Here is a 26818-nt window from a genome sequence, read left to right as displayed (position 1 = left end):
TTATGTAATGGTGTATAATATTCTAAAGTACTTTTTGATAATTTCATAAGCGATTATTCAAAAGTCCTTTTTTCACAAGACGCAAGCATATTTGATAAATGCTTGCAATTAAACTGAAAATGCTTCCTCACTCAACAAATTACATTAGCGTAAAACTTGTTACAATACGTTAACTCCACGGAAAAGAAAGGCCAGTGAAGACCTCAATAACTCAAGAAAAAACATTTTAGTACATAATGACACGTTACATTCTCGTTACAGGCTGTCTAATTATTCGTTTATTCAAAAGAGTTCTTATTATACCAAATAAAGCAGAAAATTCTTCGAATCCAATCCTTCCTATCCTGTCCAATCATTGATTTGTAATTATCTCATATTCTAATTTCTTCACTGCCTAGATAAATACAGACTTAAAATTAAAAATAATATTGTATCCTTGGCAAGAAAACAGCTGTAATTTTGTTTATTTTTAACGAGAAACTAATTAACTTGTTGTTTGGTCAACAGAAAACTGGAAGCAAGAAAGCATTTTATATTATCTATTACGTAACATCTAATACCGAATATATATGATATAAAACCAGCTAAAATGAGAGAATTACTATCTCTTGATACTTGAATCAAAAAGTCTTTCAAATTTATTATAAAACACATCTCAATTAATTTTGGAAACACTGCTAAACATTCATTTATAAAAAAACTAAATTTCAGAAGAGTATACCTGAGGAATAACAATTTAAAACGGATTTCGGTCATAATGCTTTCCATAGTTTCCTAATATTTATACATCAATTGGAAGCAGGCCAATAAATGCACCGAACTAAATTCTAGTAAACATATATTTTCGTTAAAAAATAATATCATTCAACATTTTCCATGATATAAAAAAATATTGCAAATGACACTAGTATAAAAATTAAATCGTTCATGAAAACGGAGGCACAGCATAAAGAAACTTTAACGCGTGGACCGTAGCGAGTGTCAGCGGCATCCCTACTATAAGCAAAAATGCCTTGCCTGCGTTAGTACACATGCACCGAACTCGCTTATTCAAGCCAATGTATTTTTATTGAAGTGCGACTGCTGGTTTCTTTATGCTGTGACGGAGGTATCGTCAGAAGATAGATTTACTATCCCTAAAGATCCCTAAGTTTCGCAACATTAGTTCTTAAAGAAAGTGATGCAAAATTGCACATAAGTCTTGAAATCCCAATGGTGGAGAGATTTTCATAGACTCAAGGGATTAAATTTCTATTACCAGATAGACATTGGAACAATCTAGATGAGGATTAAATACTGTTTGCTATTGAGTCTGTAGTTTCATACAATCATACCCTATTTTAGCATCCGGCGACACTGTACATAAATAAATCTGGATAGACCCGACCCCAATTACGTTCAATTACTCTAGTTTATATTACCCATATAATTACGGTCTGGGAAACCAATGCTTTTTTTCAAATAAAAGGTTTCCTAAATCTACCTGGAAAATAATACATATTCCTTAGTTTAAACGATACTACCCACTTAAATACAGGCATATACTCAAACATGACTGAAAGCAGCACTTTGTTTAAAATGGTTAAGTTTATGCTGATCATAAGTGGACTCTGGCCTTTGGAGTTAAAAAATGTATCCAAATTTTGGCAAGTTATATATAAAGGTTATTATATTTTTGCACATGCAATTTATTTAACATCGCCATTTGCCTTTGGTGGAGCTCTAATATGTGATTTTGGTGTTAAGGTTTCTCAGGGTATGTATACTATCCGGATTTTGGACCAGTTAGTACAAATTCATAATTGAAACATTAGTATGATTCAAAATTATAATTTTATTGAAAGTTTTTACGCTAAACTCTTTTATCTTGGTATCAGAATCATCAGTTTTTGTATGTAAAATTACAATAATGTGTTTTCACTATAATTAACTTCTAGTCGAGTTAAGCCGCTGGTTTAGGCTAGTAACATATAAAATATGATACAGTTCAACTAATAAAGCAGAAGAACATCAATAAAATGTACATAAATATAGTAAAAGAATTTCCCAATGATAACAACACAAGAATAAAAGTGGAAGATGGGCTAGCTGAAGAAATAAATGTTCAAAGACGAATTACTCAAAGTGACATGTCTCTTAAACATAATCATGAATAAGATAATAAAACCAATATCAGCTACAAAATGGAAAACTGATCGTTGTGTTGCATGGACGTTGCCGTTCTAAAAGACTCGAAAGATGCAAACTTGTAATTAATTAACTATTAGTCGCGAGCTGCTGTTATTGCATCTATCGATAAATATATTGCCGAAATAATACAGAAACAAGCTAATAAGGAAATAAGCTAGCCAAAATATCTGGATACTTCCGCATCTACCAAGCATGCATAACAACGGTACTGATCTGGGCAGCTAAAATCAGAACTGAAAAACACAACATCAAAGATTGATGAGGATAATGGAAATTAATGTATTGAGAACTATTAAAGGAATATTACTCAGAGACGGAAGAAGAAATGAAGAAATACTTCCAGTAACAGAGTTTGAGATGTGGTATGATGACCGAGAATACAACGTCGCAAGTAGAAGGATTACGTCAATAAAATGTACCGTCAAAAAGAGCCACAAATCGTCGTTGCTGTTCTAAAATATGTTGCATGTAGTAAGTTTCTGGAAGAGTAAACAATGCCCGAATTTAACAAGAAATAGCATTTTGATTAACCGGGTATTTGATTATAATGCGTGGGACTCGAAAGTGTGTCTATAAGTTAAACATACCAAAATCTATGATCTATCTCAATAATTTTAAATACTGCATCCTTTGGTGCTGCATCGCTTGGCTTTTCTCTTCTATACACAAATATATCTCTGAATAATCTTTATTTTTAAACTCTTCTTTATATCATTTTAAATTGATTTTAGCTAATATTTATTTGTAGATCAATAAATAAATTATATTTTAAAATCCCACTCTATTTATAAAGTTAGTTAACCTTAAACATTAAAACTTTTATAGGATACAGCTTAGTATATTACGTTGTTTGTTTTTTCTATACCATCAGCTGCCTATCAAAGAAAATTAAAATAATAAGAATTTAAAAAGCTAGGCGATATATTTATTTTAAACTTTCTTGTTTTTACTATTTTATATTACATTGCTTACGACGTAGCCTGCTAAAGTGATTTGGAAATATTGAACGGCCTTGACAGGTTTTATAATTTGTGGAACAGAGTATAGGACTAGAATCTTTGATATAAACAAAAATAAACCTACGATATTAATAAAATATTTCAGTTAAATTCCCGCATATATTTTCTTAATCATCCCCACCTGTAGGAGAAGATTAAAACTAAATTAATTTAAATTTTCTTCTGAAGATATGAAAATGATTGGCAAAACACGTAGAGAGATTTAAACTAAAAAAAAGTATTATGGTAACATTTTTATTTTAGTATATATTTATTATCTTTTTCTTATATTTTTTTGTATGTTACCTTAATTTTATTATTATTTTTTATTAATTCTAACTGGTTAAATTTCTAAAAATGCACATGATGGGCAAATAAAGACTATAAAAGTGGTCATGAGAAAATTGTGAAAATTATTTTTAAGTTACGTATTTCACCGCTAGAGAAGACAGTATTCATTTTATAGGCTCTTCATAAAATCATTCTTTTGTAGGCTGTAAAGATATTTGTTTAAAAAATTAAATATTTTGTAATAGAAAATTGTTTTGATATTTTAGGCTTATTTTTTTAGAAATCTTATCCGCATATTTTTATTTATTTTGAACCATTTTAACCCCAACCTTTAACAATAGTTCTGTATTTCAGCTTTGGAAGATTTTTCAAGGATGACATTCGTTATCCTTATAATCTTTAAACTAAATATTATACGGTCAGAAAATATGAAAGAAATGATAAACCTTGTGATTTATGAGGAAAAAAATATTATAAAAAGCAAAGACCTGATGGTAAAAAATATATACCAGTTTCACGTATCGTATTGCAAGAAAATGGTTTTTTGTATAGTTGTATTTCTATATGCAGCTGGACTAATAAACATGTTTAATGGTAGCTATATTATATTGTAATATTAAATTTTATTTGTACATATTTTTTTATTTGCAGGATTTATTGAATTATATAAATGGGAAATTAATACACACTTTGTAAATGAAACCATAAATAAACCACACATAATTCCCTTTTGGTTTCCGTTTAACAAAGAAAAGTACTACTTATTGGCCATAATATACCAGATTTGGCACATATATCAAACTTTAGCTATAAATGGTGCCATCCAGGCGCTCATTAATTCTGTTATGGTTTTTCTTAGGGCTAATTTAAAAATTCTTCAGTATCATATTAAAAATTTTGACGACACCGACAGCCTTCATTTTAAGGATAAATATGTAGCTGAATTATATGCTGCATGGAAATTAAAACAATTAATTAAACGCCATCAAAAGTTAATAAAGTGAGTATATGTTTTTGATTCTTTTTTATATAGCCTATAATAATACTATAGCGTATATCATCAAAAACTGTTCAGCAAAAATCTCGGACCCATAAGTCATTGATTCTGCTTTAGTGTTTTGATCGGCCTGTATAAAGTTTTAATAGAAGTATGTAGTTTTAAGATAAAAACGAGATTGCTATAACAAAAATTCAAGATAAAAAAAAGGACATCGCACATAATTTTTTCTAGCCTTTGAAGCTCATACGATAATTTATGTTATTATACTTATTACAACAGATATTAAATATAAATATTTATTAATAAATTAAATCCAGAAAGTTTATTGATAACTTTGTATGTATATATGCAAATAATAAAAAGTTTTTTCTTCAAATGTAATAAATTATTGTTATAAATCTTATATATAAGTAATAAAATTTTACAAACCAACTTATTTACAAATGTAAAAACCGCCTTTCCAGTTTATTTCGAATTTTGGAATTTATTTTATACATTATTTATTTCCTTGTACGTAGATTTGATACACCTAAATTCTAATATTGCGCTTATATGTATATTGCATTATTGTTGATTGAAAGGTAGGCTAATTCATCTCTTCTGCCATTGATAATACAATTAATTATTCGCGCCAAAATTCACTACTACTGTCATTTTCCGATAATTGATAATAATTATTGATAGATGCAATAAGTGGGTTCCATGTACCCTGCACGCCTATTAGCATAATATTATTTTTAACTCGTTATCGGTACAAATTTCGTTTTTCTTGATCTTAACTTAATTGAGGTAGTTAATTGCTTTCGCTGCCCATACTTTACAATCAATATAGATTTTAAGACAAGTGAGTTCATGTAATTATTGAAAAAATAAATCTATTATATATCATTCATATTGCATAAAAGTAAATATGATTTTCAATTTGAATAATATGCAAGATATAAAAGTATTCTTTAAAATATGTATGTAAATTATGTAAAACATAATCTCCATTTATAATATATCCATTAATATTCAAAAATCAATATACGTAGAAGACCCAATTACAATTACTAAAAATTGGATTGACCAAAGTGACTATAGTGATCTATGAAGTAAGTATCTATAAGGGAATTTTTGTGAAACGTCATGAGTTCCAAAATATATATTTTAAACTTTGCATGACATTTCGTTTGAAAAGTATCTCCTACCGTTTTTAAGTATAAATTAACCACACACTATTCTACAGGTTTATACTGTGTAAACGTTTATAATGTCTTATCATGCGTGATAGGATTCCTTGGTTTCGTGTGATACAGTTACTTCCAGAAATCTTATTTTCATTCAATGTTTCTTCGTATACAAAATCTTTGTTTTGTCCAATGTATGGTCATAGGACCAAGGGCATTCAGTTATTTCTGATCTGCAATCATCTTTTGTTTGAATTTCAAAGTTCCGATGTTGGCAAATCCCTAGAGCTGGTGATAGGCCGCAAAGACATTCTTTCTTTGTATATTTTAGGAATCCCGTAGAAACGTGATAGAGTGAATTTGGTTTCCAATATATTGGAGAGATAAGCACAATATATATAAGCCGAACACACTCCATCGCAAACCCACACAAAAAACAATACTATCTAAACTATAACTCCAATTATTCTGGTTCCACAGAGGTGGGAATAATTAAGGTCCTGTAGAGGAGAGTAGCCAAAATATGCAATAACAATGTTGACTTAATAGGGAAATAGAAAACATTACGAAAGACTGACAGCAGAACGAGTATCTAAGCAAACTAATAAAAACAACTTAACAATAATATTAGAAAAGCAGCACACACAAGGTGACAAGGAAATAGCCACAGGAACTGGAGGATCCTACAGGATTTTGAAAGATTCCTGACATTAAGAGAATTTTAGAGAAAATCAAAAGAATGACCAGAAAGTTCAACAGCAAGACTGCCTTCACTTCAAACACTACCTACCATACGATGTTAAATATCCAAAGCCAAGCCAGAAATACACAAGACGAAGATGCCAAGAACTATCTATAGTCTCTAGAATAGCTATTGTTAGTTTAAGCTTGATAATGGTTAGAGATTCTTTCCAACCGAAACGTCGTGCCAAATTTAAAATAGAGATAAATGCAAAAGGCATGACTGATTATCTATCTCGACTCTTCATCGCTTGCAGCATTTTATATTTTAGCACTCCAAATACGAAAATTAATACTACTTTATTTTGCTTTTAAGCACAGAAAGCTAGTGATCGAATTTAAAGTAAAGTTAGAACAAGATAAGTAAAAGTTAGTTAACTAAAATTTTTCGTGCCTTTTTTTGCCTAAGGCCTCTTGGTATCTAACTTATTTTTTATAATTTTTATCACTTTGAATATACTCTTAATGTTATTTATTATTTCAAGTTTTATTCTTGTAGATGGTTAAATGATTTAAATAGTTCTTTTCAAAACATCCTACTATTGGAATATTCGATTACTTCTCTGCAACTAGCTACGACGTTAGTACAAATAATAGAGGTAAATGTATTTAATGAAAATTATATGGAATGTTTCATAACGGTTCTTCAATATTATGACTGTTATTATTTTATAAAATATACATAAAAAACATATTTTTTGCTAATATTTATTTGCCATATCTATTTTCAGCTAGTTCATATACCTTTTAATGGAGCATTTTTCACACATTGTATTCTGCAACTTCTTGGAATTGCTTGGAATGCTAATGAAATTTTGTTAGAGGTAATTCACTTTATTCTATATTAAAACTCGTTCCTTTAATTTGTTTTTACACTTAAGTTTGATATTCTTTAGTATCATGGAGGCTAATCTTTTAAACAATCAAGTTTTAATTTATACCTGTTTAATACTAATGCTGTTACTCCATAAGTTTTGAACTATACTAAATACATTTTATGTTTTTTTTTATTAAAGCGCAGAACTTGTTAATTACCTTAAATGCATCTCTGCCTTAATCACAAAAATGTGTTTATTTTTGTGACATTACTTAAAAAATAAAATAAATAAATTTTAGAGCTCTGTCGGTCTACTGAAAGCAATGTATGAAAGCAACTGGTACTGTCGAGGAAAAGACATCAGTTTTATGGTTTCATTTATGATGATGCGTTGCACGAAGCCGCTTGTAATGCGTATTGGACCGTTAGGTATTATGGATTTAAATGCTGCCGTTTCGGTAACTAATGCTGTTTTTATTAACAATTTATCAATTTGCTATTAAATGAAACATCTTTCAAAGATATTATGATTAGTTTTACGAGCAAAATTTTATTACCTATAATATTAGGTAAATATTAATCTGGACTCCTTTTAATAAAATCGCTATAAAAATAACGGTATTAAATTTTATGATGTTAAAGAGTTTAATATTTATCCCTTTGATGAATCTTTGAAATTTATCTTTATTTACTTACATAGGCGGTAAAACTATTTTTTTTTATAAAAATTATGCATAACTTAAATGGCTACCAATTATTAATTTTTAATTATTCTTGGAACAAAACATATATCATATAATGAAATTTATTACATAAACCTATAATACCATATCTACCTTTACAATTTTCCATATTCAACCTTTTCATAATCCCGATGAAAAAAAAATACGTTTCGTAATATATTTTTTTGTGTGAAATGATATAGAGGCTTACAGAAAACAGAGAGGCAATATATAAAATAGGAGATTGTAAAACGTCTGCCATTTAGTTTTCATGGGCATGGCCCTTAGTGCACATATTTTTTATTTAACTTAATATGTACACTACAAAAAAATTATTATTTTTAAAAGAATAATAACTAACATTTAATGAATTTCTATTTCTTTTCAGAGGATCAAATTGGCCTATACTTGTATTTCTATTTTGGGAAACAGCAAATAAAAAAGGATATCTCAAGCCTTGCCTACTACACAATTAATTTATTACAAACATAGAATAAATTAGAGAGATATCATATTTGTAGATGCTAAAAAATATGTAGAAATATTGAGATAAGAAAATTAGCTTGTATATGAAATTGCAAAATAATTTGAATGAAATAACATATATTGCTAAAATATCCTATGCGTATTTTTATTAATTAGTAAGTACTTAAGGATTATTAGCTTTACTAATTTTTATTACTATTAGTCTTTTGTTCTTTTTTGTGCCCTTAATAGCACTAAGGTAATATATAAAAATATAAAAATAATATTATAAATTAAAAAAACACCCAAAAAAAACTTTACTTTTACCGACTTAAACCTCAAATAGCTGGTGTCCAATGAAAAAAAAATAAAAAAAAAGATGCAGGCGCTCTAAAAAATAGTAACTTATTTTTTCTAGAACCGTGCGTCAAGGACTCACTTTACACATTTCCCAAGGCTTGTAAAGTCCCCTTTTTTATTCAAATAAACCTAAATAAAAACTTATTAGGAAATCTATAATAATTTTAAAATATTTAATAAAATAATTGTTATTAGATAGGTATCTTAACTTTAATGAAGTACGGTAAAAAAACATTAAGAGTTCGTAAATGGCAATATTGTTTATAATTTAAAGCATAATTTATTATTAGTAAATATTTATCATATAAAGATTGGTACTGATCATATTAAACTGGTAAAGATTCCCTGGCCTTGCGATATTGTTGCCTTCTTCTCTAATACACGTTCATTTAACTTTCTCCATTCATTTAACTTTAAATATTGACTTCTTTATACAGTATCTTATTTTCTTTAAAAAAATACTTTAAAATTTATTAAAAAGGAACAGTAGAATTGTTTTGTGCCTATCATAAATTGTTTTTTTGTAATTGTATTTCTACATAAGAATTTAGCAAGCAAACCGCCCATAGGTCCACGGCAATGCTAATTCTAACCTTTCAATGTTCTAAGCTGATAACTCATAGGAAATAGTCTGCTTGCTATATGGTAAAGGTTAAACTAATATATCGGAATTTAATAACAGAGGTGCCTTTACTAATTTCCAGTAAGGGTATACATTTAGACGAGACTTGGCTGTCACTTCAAACAAGTTCCACCTGAAAACTTTGAAAATTTAACGAGAAACTAGGAGCAAAGTGCACGCCGAAAGTTTATATTTGCAATAAGCTCTCTTAATTACCAACATTATTTGCATTTAAGATGATGGCCCGGCTTTTTGAGTCCTTTCCCAAACGAACTAAAATGTTTTAAACTACTTTTCTACGATGCCGTCAGAATTTTCTAATATATTGTTTTATGCTTCTTGTAAGTAGTACTTTACGTAAAAAAATTATTAAAACAACTATAAAGAACAGAATATAATATTTTGTTTCTCTCACTCAAAACTCACAATAAAGTACATAGCTACAGTACTCGGTAGTTGCATTTTAAAATTTGTTATTTTTGTCTTACAAATGAACTATTTATTTGTGTTTTCATTGCGCATGTCATAAAACTTCATAACACAGTTTTTACCACTTAACCAAAATAATCTATTGTTTTATCAGCAGTCATGTGTAACGATAACGTTTTTTTGGGAGAGTTGAATCATTTTCATCATTTTTTTTAGATTTAGCATAGAACGATTTTTTTCTCATATCTCGCTGTCTCTTTTGACGATCTCAATATTACCGCTTTTATATATTTTCATACTTCGAATACTTCATATACAATGAATTGAATGCAAGCCAAATTATTTTAAAATTATTCAAAACTCAAACTCAAAAATGCTTTATTGTCAATAAAAACATAGAAGTTGGAGACAAAGCCAATAGACTGTACATTAAAGGAATAAAAACGAGAAATTAATTTAAAATAAAATAAAATTATATACAACTTTGAAAAACTTAAATGCTAATCATTAAAAAAATCACCTAAACTATAGTACGCTTTACTAGCAAGAAATATTTTCGTCCTTGTACGTAGGCTTTTTTCGGTCTTAAGTTGTCTTATTTCTAGTGGAAGTTTATGAAACAGCTTTCGACCTCCATATATGATAGAGCTACGGACAAGTTCAAAATGAGGAATGGGTAGCCTCAACAAATAATTTTGTCGTGTATTATAGTGGCTTCCTAAGTGGAGTTCTTGTTTATATTTTCTAAAAACTAAGCAAACTGTTTCCAAAATAAAAATACAACACAGGGTTAAAATATTATGACTTACAAAAAGCGGGCGACATCTTCGGCGGGCGAGTCTTGCCAGAGGATGGTAGTATCATCGGCAAACAATTGTATTGTAAATTTGCCAGTTACTTGCAGTTGTGGCAGATCGTTCACATAAATGAGAAAAAGTAAAGGACCAAGTACTGATCCTTGCGGTACACCCACATTTATATTAAGTTCCTTAGAGATACCACCATTTATTATTATTTAGTCCTTTAATTATCCTAAATCCGCTCCTGAAGATGCATGGGTAGCGAAAGATAAATACAAGAAAGATAATATGTATAATAAAAGTAAATTTATATCTTAAGTCATAAATATTCTAATATTAAAAAAACTATTATGACAAGCACTGTTGAGATAAAAAAACATTTTTGATAAATTTTGAGAATTTGTAGAAACTAAATGTCTTAGCGTAATTTGGCAGATTGTTGCACATCTGTATTGCTACAACACCAAATGATTTATGCATTTGACGGGTGCGATGCCGAGGCATTAAAAAATTAGTTTGTATAATTCTTGTATTATGATGATGATGGTTGGATCTTCAAAATAAATTTTAAGTATAGCGGCTGTTCAGAGCTAATAATTTTAAAAATAAAATTGTACATATGACATTCTCTTCGATTATTTATGTTTACAATTCGATGTTTATTTAAAAATGGGGTTATATGTACCCTGACAAATTAGCTGTATGAGGTTTGCTTATAATACGGTATATTACAAGCCTCATTATATACCTTATAAGCAAACCTCATACAGCTAATTTGTCATTTTCTAACTTTTTTTGAAATATTATATATTATTTATTTAAGTCCTGTCTCAATTAATATTTAAAGCATCCTGTTGGAATAGAATGTTGTTTATGGAGGAATAGTCTCGGTTATAGGAATTATCGGTTACCGAGTTAGGCAATAATAGGGAACCAACTTTGTTTAGTATATTAAATCTTGTAGGTTCACTAATTATTTGATTGAGTTTTAAGAAGGTCAATATGTAAATTACATTTTCATAAAAGGTACAAAATTCTCTAAAGTTATGACTTCAAATTGATTTGATTTTTAATGTACAATGCTACACCACCACTTTTTTCAGCTCTATCCTTTCTTACCCCTTTATAATCATTAATATCGAATCCATAACATTCTGGAGTCAACCAAGCTTGACCTTACAGTAATATTACCACACAGATAATTGTTATTATTTTGCAATGCTCTCCGTGAATTTAGATATATAAAAATGTTTCGATATACCACAATTCATTTATTCCTAAAACTGGTATTAACATACTTGAACTAAAAAATATGTAAATTAAATATCATTTTGATAGTAACACATTTATTTAATTTTTGGTAAATGTAACAAGCACCAACTCGTACACGACAACAACTGATGCCATCTGAAAAATAACTATTTTATATTAGCGGAATGGAATCAGAATTTTTTCTCTTAAATACATACCTTTAAAATAAGAGATCGTCTCACTGTATACAACTTAAGACCTGATAATACCGGTGAACTTTGTTTAATGCACACTATAAATCTCTCAACCTAAAACTTGTATTTCTTATCTTCAAATATCAACAACTAATTTACCAGTTACTTCTATGTTGTAGATGTGGCTAGGTACATTAAAAAGATACCCAACAATATTTTGGCAAGTTAAATCTACTGAAGAGAAATAAATAGTAAGGACAACTTGCTTGAATATCATTACTCCCACTGAAAAGATAAAGTATAATCGATCTTCCAGTTTTCTGTCATTCAGATTCTCATTTACACCACTGAAATATAATAGAATATCTCATATCTAGTAAACAGAAGTACTTTAAGTTACTTTATAGCTCCTAATATTTGGAACAAAATAACCATAAGTTTTAAGCCCATAGTAAGTACCAGGATGTGTCCGGTGCATTTTTCTATTCGAACGCAAATATTCGAGATGAGAATAAAAGTTTCTCTAAGTTGTTTCCAGTGTAATGGATCCTGTATCTAAAAATGTTTAAGTTTATTTGAAGTTTTTCAAAAATCCTTTAATTATTACCTTATATTTAATCATTAAACTCAACTTGTGTTCAATCTGCTTCATTCTAAAATTCAAGGGTATGCACATCGCAATTAAATAAATATCTGCATAATTCCAAACCAGTGTAAGCTGCCAATTCATGATCTAAATAAATGAAAACTTGGTGATTACCCAATATATTATTTTAAAATAAAAATAAAAATAATGCTTATAAATTGCTTTTATATCATAAAATATGTTTATGTACAAAAAGACAAAATTATCGAAAATGTATTGTCATTTTAGAGTCAGGTTTTATCGTATGATCATCCACACACGGTTTATTGATCCGAAGCTCTAGATAGGAAAAGAAAAAAATTAAGTTAAGTGATATTTCATATAAACTTCAACTGTTTTGGTATCAAAATGTTAAAGTCATGGCAAGTTCTACTATTTCCTGGGTCTGTGATCTAGTACATGTCTTTCAATAGAATATTTCTTATTCTGTCTTATTTCTTATTCTGAAAGTGCTTCTTTTTCCGTGCTATATTTTCATTCACACAAAGTAATACAATAAAACCATTTCTAAGTTGTTAACATAGCATTGTTGTTATCACTATTAATCGCAACATTAATATTTGTTATGAACATTATCTATTAAGTTCACCGAAATCGATTTGAAGTCCTTTTTTCTAAATATTTTTTATTGCATTGAAACCTATTTCTTTGATATTCGTGTTGCGTTTCAATACGGAATGCGTAAGAATGCAGTTATAGGGATATAGAAATTTTGAAATTGTAAGTCATTTTAAAAAATAATTGCTTTACAACAGGGTAAGAGTTTTGTCTGTTGCTCTTAGAGAAAAAATTAGCTGTCGCTGCTCTTTCACATTTTATTTACTCTTTTTTGTTTAAAATATAGATGCATAAAAAGTTCCAGTTAAAGCAAATCCGTAGTATTTTATATATAAAAGAAGCTAATTCCAAGAAAGTAGTGCCTTGACGGCCTAACGTAAAGAAGGCTACTGGAAAATCATAAAAAGTGATACTGGGAAATCTAAATTTGCATTAAGATTAAATGTTAGTTATTTAACACAGAATATCTCCAAAAACAGTATCAGTAATTATTTCCAATAGTTTGCCTTAATGTGGGAGGATGCAAAAATACTAATCTTTGGACTCTTTTTGATCTTTTTTTTATACACTTCTATTTACTTTTAAGCCGAAAACATACTAGTTAATTAAAAGAACAACAAAACATACGTTCAAGTTACTTCAAATAGCTTTACCTGAATTAATATTCCAATAAATCTATTGTAAGGAATTATTTTGAATATAGCACTGTAGAAATTTATGAAGTACGCATCAAGTTGGGTCCAGAAGTTATCGGTGAACATTTTCTGGATGTAACTTACAGATAACATAAAAAAAATATGTTCTCCTAAAATCTTAATAGGTTAAATAAATAAGTAAGTGAGCCAATTGGAAGAATTAAAAAGTCTCCCAATTGTCCGCTTTACATTTATCCAGCAAATTTAAAACTGTTAAAAAGAAAATAATTAGTAATAAATCATTTATTACCAATACCCAGGGCCATAAACACTACGATGACCATTGTAATCCTACGTTTTATTTTCAGATTTTTTTCAAAATGGCTCATTTTGAAATCAATAATACTCCATTCTTTCATAAGATTTCGCCACTTCGTTGCCACGTCTATGAAACACACAATTGTCAACCCAACAGACAAATGGTAAATTAGAGCAACTAGAAAATAGTAACAATTTTAGTTAATTCAAATTAAAAAAGTTATTTTGCGTACACACTCGACACATGTAAGAAAGGCTATTAGTATTCTTATTGTTATATGTTTTCCCTTCACGTAATTGTAACTGACAAGAGAAAGAGATGTTTACAGGTTTTGTCTACCAACTGTTTAAAAATCGAGTGATATTAGTCGCAACTTATACGTATGCTTAACTCCGAAACATACATAGAGTTTAGGATTATGATATTAAGTCTATACAGGTTGGGGCATCTTTCAGTACGCATAGAGAGGTGCATAAAGGCGAAATATGGCAACCCGCAGGCATGCCTTTCATGCACTCTGCTACTCGCTTGCAACGTCAACGCTAAGTGCCGTTTCACATGAGGCGTACAACGCGCCTACGTCCTACGCTGCGAGTAGGGCGTAGAGCGTCGACTTTCTTTTCACATGGGGATATGAAGCAGTATCAAAATGGACGCGCAACTGTGTACCTCGGGCGTTGTTGCCGTGGCAGCATATTGTTTAATTCAGAGAAAAATAGCAAGAAAAAGACGATTCTGGGTACATCCTATTGTCAGCCAAAGGTTACTAAAAGGTGCATTTGTAACCCTATATTCGGAGTTGAGGGAGCATCCAAGGAAATTTTTTAATTTCTTTCGGATGAGTACTACGACCTTCGACGAATTGAAAGTAAAACTAGAATTCAAGTTGATCCATAAAAATGTAGTTAGGCTATCTATATCGGCGACCGAACGACTGTGTGTAGCTCTCAGGTAAGTTAATAATGTATATTACTGATAGTTATTGAATATTATTTATTGCGATACATAATATTACATTTTTAACTACATTATGGCAACTGAGTGTAGACAGGAATGTTCATCTACTGGTCAGGTGGTTGGTTTGAAGTAGATGTATTTGATTGTGGCGATGATATAATGTCGTATGCCCTAGGGGAAATCGTTGGTATTAAAGTAAATCCACTTCATGCAGATGACGTAGGTTATTGACAATAATAAATATTGTTTGGAGGATAGGGTTCCTGTGTAATTATTGCTGCAGGTTGAACTGGGATTTTTAAAAAAATTTTAACCAATAAATTCAATACTTCAATTCGGAATTTTTGATCCTGATTGAAGTTCCGAAGAGTCGGTAATAATGAGTCCTAAAATGATTTGTCTTCATCACCTATAGGCTCTTCAGTTTTTTTTTTAAATTTAACCAGACTCTTCTCATGGATTTCTTTTTAGAGCCCTTTTTCTTTCAAAAAGTGCTTTCACTCGTTCAGCTTGGACTTTTCCATCATCGATTTCTTTATCCGAATGGTCATCATCTTCCTGGTTACTGTTTTGGTCATCTGATTGTGGAGTGGCCTCAGTAAAATTTGCTTCGGTGCTAAAAAATGTATGTTTTTTCAGGTCTCAAGTGAAATAAAATCGTTTAAAACTACCTGTTAAGTTCCATAGATTTCTTCAAAAACCTCAAATTCTCATAATATGTATATTTGACACCTTTTTTGCTGCTGATCCGCTTTTCAAAGTTTTTCCTTTAGCACGACAACGAGTGAAGGCATCTCTTACGGTTTTCCAACGTTTTTGTAGCTTAACAACTAAAAAAAAATTAAATCCATGAATATTTTTTTTTTCAGATATTTGGCAACTGGCAACACATTCACAGATTTACATTATACATATCGACTGGGCATTTCAACTATCAGCACTGTTGTGGAAGAAGTTTGTATCTTTATTTGGACTTTGCTCAAGGATGAATGTATGGGAATACCAAGTACTAAAAAATGGGAAAACATTTCCATGGAATTTGAAGAGCGCGCAAATTTTCCCAATTGTATTGGGGCCGTCGACGGCAAACACATCAGAATTATTAAGCCGACAAAAAGTGGCTCTCTCTTCTTCAATTATAAGCATTTCTTCTCAGTCCCTTTATTAGCCGTTTGTGACGCGAATTATTGCTTTACTTATGTCCATGTTGGAGCATATGGAAAGTTTTCTGATTCAACAGTATTTAAAATTGGTCCGTTTTGGCAAAAACTTCAAAAGGATTCAATAAATATCTCAAAAGGAAAACCTTTACTTAAAGAAAATATTGCTCAACCTTATGTCATAGTAGGTGATGAAGCCTTTCCGCTGACAAAAAATGTACGTCCATATGCACGAAAGAATCTGAATTACAAAAAAAATATATTCAACTATAGGTTAACCCGTGCTAGAAGATTTATCGAATGTACCTTCGGGATATTATCAAACAAATGGCGAATTTTTCACAGACCATTGAATGTGCGTTTACGCCTTTCAAAAAAAAATTAAAGCGTGCTGCATTCTACACAATTTTGTTCATGTGAGAGATGGTTTCAAGTTTGAAGATACATTAACAATTCATGGATTTCGCGATTCCACACACAGAATACCACAAAGTTCTACTGTAAGCACAACAAGAGATGCTTTTGCCAATTATTTTGTAGGTAGTGGAAAAGTGGCTTGGCAAGATAGTAAAATAAATTAGCATACAATATGGTGTACCTATCTAAATAAACTAATTACATGTACATACCTGCTGTTTTCTTTTCTTTGTCATCTAAATCCTTGAAATTGGGAATAATAGCAGCAGCAATATCCACCCAGGATTTTTCTCTAGCGTCTCTGTTTTAATAATTTTCATCGGAAACTTCCCAAATATTTTTTTTTTCCTCAATAGCACTAATCATCAATTCTGTGTCGACGAGATCCATTGAATTGAGGGTTGAACAGTTAAAGGATGGTCCGGCAAGAATAATCACATTATTGAACCACGAATACCACGATACAAAATACAAATACACGGAATGTGAACTCATGTGAAAAAAAATGGAATTTAGGCAACAGCACGGCTACTACAAATGCCCCCAATTCCAGCGCGCGTCGTCGCATGTGAATAGGTACACTTGCCACCATGCCCTTACCGCCTGGCGTACCTACGTCGGGCGTACGGGCCAGGCGTGGAGCCCGCGCCGTAAATTTCACGCTGGCGTACACGCTCGCTCGAAACGCCTGCATCTGAAACGTACCAATAGAGTCAATGCCAACCGAGGCTCTGGCGTAGCGCGTATTGCGCGTCGTATGCCTCATGTGAAACGGCACTAAGCGTAGTATGTAGCGTTCAAATTATTCGTATTTTGCGTTTTATTTGCCAAATACAGTTAAAAGTAATTAGTTACCAAGTATAAAATTAATAGTATTACGCCATTGCTTACGACGTCAGAAAATTGAGCGGACCAAATATTCTCTGCTTCGCGAGGCGCTCACCTCGCACATGGTGACGTCGTGATGTGGAAGGAATGCGTCGTTGCCAAACGTTGAAAAAAGTAATCGTCAACCGGGCGAATATATATTGAGTATATTGCCTATATTAGGTATGTAATTAAAAACTTCTGTGGTGGAATATCAATACTTGGCTGTGAATAAAGGGTTGAAAGAAATATAACACTCAGTTAGATACAAAATAAACTTAAATCAGATTTAATAATAAGTAGTCATTTACTTTTAATATTTACCCATAATATATACAATAAATTTAAATAAATAATATTACAACACTCAGAAAAAATCTAGGTTTATGCATCGAAGCTTTTAAAAATGATTAAATACAAATGTACCTGCTAAGTATCTACCTTTGGCCAAAGTTACATACTCATTTTTAAAAAACTAAATCACTGTCTAGGATTATCACCTAAGTGTCGATGTAGAGCCATCTCGTGACAACAGTGGCAATCCACAAAAATTAAAACACTAAAACATTTTAATTTGCTTTTTCCACTATGGTTTTACAAAATTCGATTTTTGGCCACTGGTCTTTGGGAAATATCGCCCGAGTTTTGAAATATAAAAAATAAATTTACCTATTGTTGTTTTCCAAATATGGGGTAAGAGTCTTATGCTCCATACCTAGTTCCTCCCTAACAATTAAACATGATTACGTTGATAGATTGATAGACGGTTCTTGCACTTTAGTGTGGTTCATGACAATCTTGAAGGCAAAATGATATCTCAAAATTCGAACCACATTTAAAAACAAATCCCTACAAATTGGACTGCTAAAATGCCTCCATAATTGCATTTAATAACTTGAACTCTTTTGAAAAGAGTATTAACAGCCATAATAATAATAAAGAAAAAAATAATAATAGCGCCTTAAAATCCAATAGTACAGCGCATACAGCAAATACCTATCAGACGACCGGAGGACCAGAGTTGCCATTATTTTGGGCAATGCGTAATTTTCAATTCCCCAACCTGTATATAATTTGATGTCTTGATTATTTCATTTGCTTTCAAAGCTTTGAGCGATAGACGATCTTCATTCAATTAAAAAATACCTTACAGTATATCTATTTTACGAAGATTGCTAAATATATTTTATAAGTTATAGCATTTTAACAAATCATTAGGTATCTCATTTACTTAGCTCAGCTAGAATTGATAGCAAAATTCTAGGACAAAGTTGCTTGATATATCAAAGCAAAATTACAAATTTTAAAACCAAAGAGTAGAATTTTAATTTTAGCATATTTAGACAATTTTAAGTTAAATTATTAAGTATCAGTAAACGAAATATATTTTTAATAAAACTAAGTTCAGATTTCTGCTATCTTATCTATTACAAATATTACATATCTTATATATTTAAAATTACTCTTATAGAACTTGAAAACTTCATTTAAACCTATCAACAGATACAAAAATTATGTGTACAAAATCCTATAGAGGTTTATATTATCTAGCTTACATTTTATAAGTTAACAACAAAACTCTGATTCCTAATTTAAAAAAAAAAATATTAGAAACATTAAATTTCATCAAAACACTACTAATACGATAAACTTCGGGTGTTCCAAGAAAATTATTCTGCAAAAGAAAATGTTTTGATGTAATGGATATTTTATTAATTTTTAAAGAATTCCCCACAATGCTTCCCTGCAGTTGCTTCCTTATTAAATACCTATTTATAACAAAACTAAAAAGTAATACTTACACAGCGCAAGAATTTTTTTCTCATTATAAATAACTTTATACGTATATGCTATACAAATAAGTCCATTATAAATAGCAAATAATATAGAAACAATCATTTTTAAAGACCACCATTTCACTTGGATACTAGTATAATGTTGGCCTCCGTACCCGTACACCGGTAAAAGAAAAAGCCACTGTCCCAAAGTGACAACTGATGATAACAAATGCTGAGTAAAACAAACATCGCTTTCCAATATTTTTTCTGGCATCGATATAATTGTTTTCAAATGTAATGGTTATTTTTGTTAAATTCAAACCAGGTTAAACGCGTTTACCACACTATCAAGTTATATTTATCTTTTGTAGGCATCGCGGTGCGTTTCTATGTTATGAAATTTTTAATTTTGTTTGTGTTCGTTGTTCTGAACTTTAATATGAATATGATTATACGGCTTAGAGTCGTTTATAACTTTGATGTAAATAAATGTTTCTCTATAAAACTACTTTCCTTTTGACAAATGACTTTAGTTTTGAGGGTAAATATTTGTTATGTAGTAAATAGGAGTAAATACCTTCCAGGACAAAAAAAAACTTAGATAAATATTCCTATAAAGTCCTCAAAGGAAACCAAATCAATAGTATGGTGTGGATCGATATTAACCAAAGGAACTTATCGCATGAAAGTACAATATACATTCAAATACATAAAAATATTTGTAGGTGCTAAATCCTGTCTGTATAATGGCAGAAAAGCAAATGTGACAATGTCACCGTCGAATTTGCAAGTTTAATTACGATACCGCAGTACATGGCAGAGCAACGTGCTTTTTTAGTTCGGGCATATTAGGCTACATCCAGACGACTTGTAAACACCGTTCGCGCATCACTCGGGATCGATATGTTCAATTTCGGTCGATATTTAGATAGTAGAGGAGGGAAGTAGCAGGAAGTTTATTATTTTTAGTTAAAACATTAATTTCTATGTAAAGACCAAAAAAATTTCAGTCTTTGGATGAATGTTGATTCACTACTAGGGGATTTAATCCCAACCAAATGCCAATAAAAATATAGCTCAAATATATTTTATTTGAAGAAATTAGAAGTTCTTTTACCCACTCAATACATAGCTGCTCTTTGTTCTCTCATTAACATTAAAATTAATTCCTAGGCCCTCTCCTGTTGTTAGCCAGTAGTCAGCTGAATCTATTCAGGGCGAATGATGCTGCACCTTAAATTAGAAGAAATTAGACAGTAGGATGTGGACCTTTATTAAGAAAAGAAACCTTTTCCTCTAGCATAGATGATACAGCCGCTGGAAATGGTGAATGGTGAATTCAACGTTGTTGCCAAGATTAGAGACCAAAGTCTAGAACATGCTGGCTATGGGCACAAAATTGGCCTACTCGAGCATCCAGATGGTTGATCTAATTTGTCCAACGTTGAGTATAGTCAATACGTACTGAATATACACATTCTGTATTGATTTTATGATTGTTATTCATATTCTGTATCGAATTCTCTCTTGTGCTGGCTGCTGAGAGGAAAATGTAATTTTGCGTAGTGAACGCTGCACGTGGCACAATATAATAGTGCAAGTTTGAAAATCTTTTATATCTTGAACAATTGATCGTAGGAAAGCTAGAGAAAATTGAAGTAATACAGCAGTTGCCAAGAGTACCTAATAGCTATTATCATATTCAACTTATCCAACCCAAGCCAAGTCGTCTGTATAGGGAGATTAGGGAGGGTGGCCAGCGTTAACGAGAGGATTTCAGGGTTTGGCGGAAAGGGACTTTTAGGAATTCCCGGTGGACATTGTCTCCCCATTGTTGCTACTACCATATATTTTAGGACAATAATGGATAATTTTAGATTAATAATAAAATTACATGTAAAGTGTATTTTTTCGTCGAGGGCATTTACTGTAAAAAAGAGATAATTGCTATGGGAATACAGTTTAGCTCGTGTACTGCAGTGAATCATTTTAACTACAGAATAAACTTTTCATAAGAATGTACAGTTAAATTAATGTTTTTCTGTTGTGCCAAACCTTAAAATGCAGTTTTTACATAATACAAGATTTAGATTACACACAAGCTCTAATCTAAGGAGACGACTTGATCTAAGAACTTATATAGGTATTTACAATTTTTTTTCAATCTTTTAAATTTTTTCTGTTTTTTTTTGGAAATCTAATAAATGCTACTCCCTTTCATATTTGTTTAACCATATAAATTGCAAGTTCTCGCAAATATATTAATTAATAAAAAGTTTTAAAATATACTGAAAAACGTTATTGACAATTTTTAAGTTCTGCTATTATATCGGGAAACACGTTTAAATTTTAAAATATATTAAACGACATACTCGCCATACACTAGTCAGCAAGTCAGCAAAAATTCCTACAAGAAAAATAAAGGGGAAAAGATTTAAAGGTAATATTTTCGCGTCCGCAAAAAGTCAACAAACTCTAAAATCCTAATTACAAAAAGTAAAGGAGCGAGAGCAAGGATAATTCCGACTCTGCAAACTAGGTAAATAGATGGCCGAGAATTCCCGACAGAGTCAATTTAAGGGCGATAATTTTGCCGACACTGCATTTCCAGAAAATATATTAAAATAAATCTGCATTTTTATTGCCTTTTTCTGTCCAAATTAACGCTTGAGTTAGTCGTAAAATTTTTCTTGTGTACGAAAAGAGAACTGACCATTTATTTTTTAAATATAGTTTTTTAATATTAAGGACCTAAATTAAAATGAGTTTTAATTTTTGTTGCTTAATACTATTCCTTTATATATTTTAGGCTTACTAGTTAGTTTAAGTGATGGAAAATCATTAGTTTTAGGTAATATATTGATCGGAAAAATAAGGTGAACATAATCATAATAATAATAAACATAAACCCAATTCGCTTGTTTGTACCTTTCATTTGACTTAGTCAGGCTGACCTTCAACTTCTCTTAGGACAATCTCGATCGGATGATGACCGTCGGATCGAGTATTATATTGAAAATTTACTTAATCTTCAGCTATGAATGGGTTGCCCAGATACCTTATTAATAAAATTAGGAATTAAGGTTCGAAACGAATGTTCTAAGGTTATGTACAAATTCCAATTCTGACATCCAGATGCACTACAGCGAGTGACAAACTAAGATTAAAGAAGAGCTTTTAAGTCAAAATCCCGACAAGTGAATGCCGTCCCTGTTTTTGTGAAAAGAGAGCCAAAGTATGCATGTCCGATCATTTTTTAAAAGTTTTATATTTAAATTAAATTCACTGTTTTCTGGTACAAAACAACTTCTAAAAAGTTCTTATTTCGCTACATGTAATATGCCTACTTAGTCACACATTATTCTACCCGTCGCAGCCACTCTGGAGACTGCAGCATCCCATATTTTAGTATGTAATCTCATGTTATCTGCAAATATTTCTAGACTTATTATTAATCCATCTACACTTGCATAAACCACGAGCTTATGTTTCGAGGTATTTGAATGCTGTGTTTCTATTTAATTAATAAGTTAAATAAAGAATTTTGTACCATCAATTATACGTATTCCGATTAAATAATAATGTTACTTAACATCTATGCGTTTTCTCTGCAGCTGATTTTCTTAGACCAAAATGTTCGTTATCCATGCGGTTTATCTGAGATGTTCAGGCCATTTAAGATCACAGAAATCGATTCATTTTTCTGTCGGACTAGGGTTAGAGTAATAATTGGTCAATTATTCGTGATTTAGTCACATAAAACCTAAAAATTGGAAAAAGGATTTATAGGATACAAAAAATAAAACCTCATAATAAAACAAATTTGTTATATTTCCTATAACACTTACAGCAATAATACTATTGATCTTGTTGAATAAAATTTTGGACTTTTTACAATTTTAGCACGCTTTAATTACTTTAAATAAATATTTTAGTTCTGCTTTATATAATACAAATAACAAGTTAAAAAAAAGCTTTCCTAAATTTAATTTGAGTTCCATTGCTTACCTTTATGCAAACAAAAATAATTTTATAAGCCTACACATTATTACATAGGCTTTCAATTATTTATATTTTTCGTATGATACGCTTACAAACTACATTAAAAACATGGTTTAATTGTTTCCAAAAATTATTTTGTTATAATAATAAATAACATTAGCATAATTTTCTTTTAAATTCCTGTATATTACCCACTAGAAGCAAAATTTTTTTTTAATTCGTTAGATACATAATCCAACGTTATAAAATAAAATCATTTGGTTCTCTATCTGCATTTTTTACTAATGACCTGCTTCGTATAGTCCTGAGATTGACCATAAAGATATTTTATTTATTGCCCTATTTAGCAACTATTGTTAATAAATTTAAGATATTTGCCCTTGTGCATGATGAGTTCAATATCAAATTAAGGCTTTATTTAATTTGTATGAATATATAAACTGAATAAATAAAAATTGACTCTTTAGAATATATCTAGTTTTCAAAATGTTTGTATCAAATATATTATATTTATTAAATAATTTTGATTTCTATCATTATAATTATTTAATAAACTTTGTTAAAAGTTAGCTACCCAAATAAGTGCAAAAATTTCTGTTGATTACTATGTGAATTTTAGTGCTAAAACACCACTCAGAAATTGGAGAAATTACTGCTTCTTTTGGAAATATCAAGAAAATACGAAATTAAACGTGTCTGTATTTTTCAGTTTATTTAAATAGATTTTTAAAGACAAATATTATTTTAGTATTTTAACTTTCTTCTCTCTTTTCTTCTGAGACTTTAAAATTAATAGTAAATTTGTAACAAAATATAGAAAACATTACATTTAAACCAATATTATTCTTACAAAACATACTTTAGCCAAAAACATAGACCTGGTGGTAAAATCATATTGAAGAGATAGATTGAAGAATATCAATGAGAATTATATAGTTCTTCTTTAAAATAAGTATAAAACAGGCACCGTTTTTTTAGGAATAATTTTGAACAACAAATGTATATTTGGAACTTACAGTTTATTCAAGAAGGAATTAATATCAAGAAGTTGCATGTATATTAAAATTGTTACTAATATATTAGGATAGCTTCTCTAAGCTATATATAATCCCTGAAAGGGATCAAAAACGGATAGTAATTATTACTTTCGATAAATTTGGTGAAAAACATTTAAATTTTATGTAGTCCGTTATAATGGTGACAAGACGACGTATCTCCTCAAACTGAACATCAAATGATAATCACCATATTTAAATATATTGTTTTTAAATAAGGGGATAGGAAATTCTGAAGCTAAATGATCATCTTTTAGAAACTGAGATAAAAATCCACTAGATAAATGTTATGCAAAATAACGGAGAGGCTTAGTGCCAAAAAAATTGCTTAAGTTTTTTAAATTTAAAATCACATATGCCATTAGATTGAACAGGAAAAAGTGTTTGGAACTCTTAAATTTTATAACATGGGACAGAGATAGTTTGACAAAAATACTTTGGTTTTACTTTATATTTTGTGTATATTTTGCAGTATATTCAATTTAAGAACTATAGTATGCAGTAACTCAATAAGTGTGAGAAATGCTGGCAAGTATTTAAAAAAAAAAACATTGATGATGGCCAAAAAAGCGAAACGAATATGAATTTTTAATAAATATTACATTTTATGCATACGGATAAAAAAATTAATTTTATTGAGCACATTTAGGGACTAAAGCAGCCTTATTAGTCCCTTGACAACACAAATACCTAAAGAAATGCTGATCGGGCAATACAATTTACAAGTTGTCAGTACTTAGGTAGGTTTACACTAAGAGTTCTTGGTATCTTCCACAAATTTTATAATAAATACGCCTTCAATTTTACTAAAATATTTTGAATAAGAAAACTCTTACATCTTTATTGTTTTAATTCTAAAAATTATATGTATTAAATATATAAAATGCTTTATTTTATGAAATCAAAAATAAGAATGGTAAATAATGAACCTGGAATTGATACATTGGCAACAGCGTTATGAGATAAATAAACATATTAGACTAAGACCGGAGTATTTAAGTAAATTTATCTTAATAAAAAGTCGCAAAAAGTTTGGGTGCTACAGGATGCTAAAATGATAATTTTAAAATTATAACTAAAATTATTAACTCTCATATTGTGTGGAATTTTTATACATAAATAAAAAAAAGTCATTAGCCTTTTGTACAAATAATACGAGAAAATCCCGGTAAACCAAATTTTCAGTTAAAAACACATTCTAAAAAGTATTCTTTTTAGCAACTTAATTTTGATAAACTAGATATGAGATAAATTTATTAGGATCTAGCTTTCTATATTTTACCACTGTTTATAAAATTTGAAATTATTTCTGCCAAACTGTCTTTTTATGGTTACTGACCTCTTGTCGTCATTTGATCATAGGCTGTTATTCCTTAAAATTGGAAAAAAAAATATGAAAAGCTGTGGGGAATACTTTGGTAGTACTTTTGCTATAACATAATTTACCTTATAGTACTGTAGCTTCTTATGATTTTAGTAATATTTAGTTTCTGAAGCAACTCCTTTTACGAATAAATGTTTGTTAATCTTTTAAAAAGTTTGGTATAGTTATCTAGACATATGCGCATCTATGCTTCTTTCTTAGATCTTAGTCTAGGGAGTCTAATAAGTCTAGGGAGTTTTAAGTATTTTCTGAGCAGGAAAATGCAAATAAGTTTTATTAGCATATACTCGTATATTGGCCACATATCGCGATTACTTCAGTGATACTATCTACAGTTCTGACTGTAATTTTAATTACAATTGGTTACCTTCAATACCATATTTTCCCATTACATTTCTCAAGGGATTGAGAAATACTAGCGTGTTAACTTAATAAAACTTATTGCATGGCATAGAATCGTTGCTTCAGGCTATCGTAAGCTTATATTATTTCTAGCTTCGATGCGCCATCATTCCGGTACATTTATTTTTATGCCGTAACTTTATTTGGATATTGCCAATATGTTAATAATATGGTTTCTTGTGTATCCGTAACACTAAACAGTTGTTTTTTGATTGTAAGAAAAGATTTAATAAAGTCAGATATCTTGATGATTCTTACATATAATTATTATAATTTATCATTATAGCACCCGTTCTAAAAGAGATAATGAAATACAATCATATTTTTTGAACAGATCTCATTTACAAAGAAATATATTATTTTTGCTTCCGAAAATTCTTAAGATTTTACCGCAAAATTTAAAACAAAAATTGAGGGAAGTTATAATCAAAAAAACTTAAATATTGAACTAACACAGTTTATTACATGAAATTATAATAGTTTTTAATAAAAGTTATTGATAAAGTAATTTAAAGTGCTTTTGTTAATTATTTTTGATTATCAATTTACGTAATTGCCATTTGTCATAAAATATAATCCCCTAAAAGTC

The 26818-nt window shown here is 29.9% G+C and overlaps 3 protein-coding genes across 3 annotated transcripts in view; 1 reads left to right on the top strand and 2 right to left on the bottom strand.

The window, feature by feature from the left end:
* Window positions 1-1551: 1551 nt before the first annotated feature.
* LOC126741373 (uncharacterized) lies at window positions 1552-8367 on the top strand. The gene is made up of 7 exons (XM_050447765.1): window positions 1552-1756; window positions 3834-4073; window positions 4131-4479; window positions 6889-6988; window positions 7121-7213; window positions 7506-7664; window positions 8317-8367. The coding sequence occupies exons 1-7, from the start codon at window positions 1552-1554 to the stop codon at window positions 8365-8367; spliced, it is 1197 nt and encodes a 398-aa protein (XP_050303722.1).
* Window positions 8368-10270: 1903 nt separating this feature from the next.
* LOC126741372 (gustatory receptor for sugar taste 64f-like) lies at window positions 10271-19660 on the bottom strand. The gene is made up of 9 exons (XM_050447764.1): window positions 19411-19660; window positions 14199-14384; window positions 13907-14058; window positions 12657-12782; window positions 12450-12604; window positions 12216-12396; window positions 12074-12163; window positions 10614-12011; window positions 10271-10564 (listed from the first exon to the last, which is right to left on the bottom strand). The coding sequence occupies exons 1-8, from the start codon at window positions 19658-19660 to the stop codon at window positions 11955-11957; spliced, it is 1197 nt and encodes a 398-aa protein (XP_050303721.1). The 3' UTR covers window positions 10271-10564; window positions 10614-11954.
* A 5063-nt stretch (window positions 19661-24723) lies between these two features.
* Window positions 24724-26818, bottom strand: part of LOC126741272 (leucine-rich repeat and immunoglobulin-like domain-containing nogo receptor-interacting protein 1) — a 266837-nt gene continuing 264742 nt past the window's right edge. The window contains exon 6 of the transcript XR_007662150.1: window positions 24724-25782. The gene's annotated coding sequence lies outside the window, so the exon portion shown is untranslated. The remainder of the gene's footprint in view (window positions 25783-26818) is intronic.

Source organism: Anthonomus grandis, chromosome 10 (genome assembly GCF_022605725.1).
Source record: "Anthonomus grandis grandis chromosome 10, icAntGran1.3, whole genome shotgun sequence".
Classification (NCBI taxonomy): domain Eukaryota; kingdom Metazoa; phylum Arthropoda; class Insecta; order Coleoptera; family Curculionidae; genus Anthonomus; species Anthonomus grandis.
This window is presented reverse-complemented; position numbering and strand designations above follow the sequence as displayed.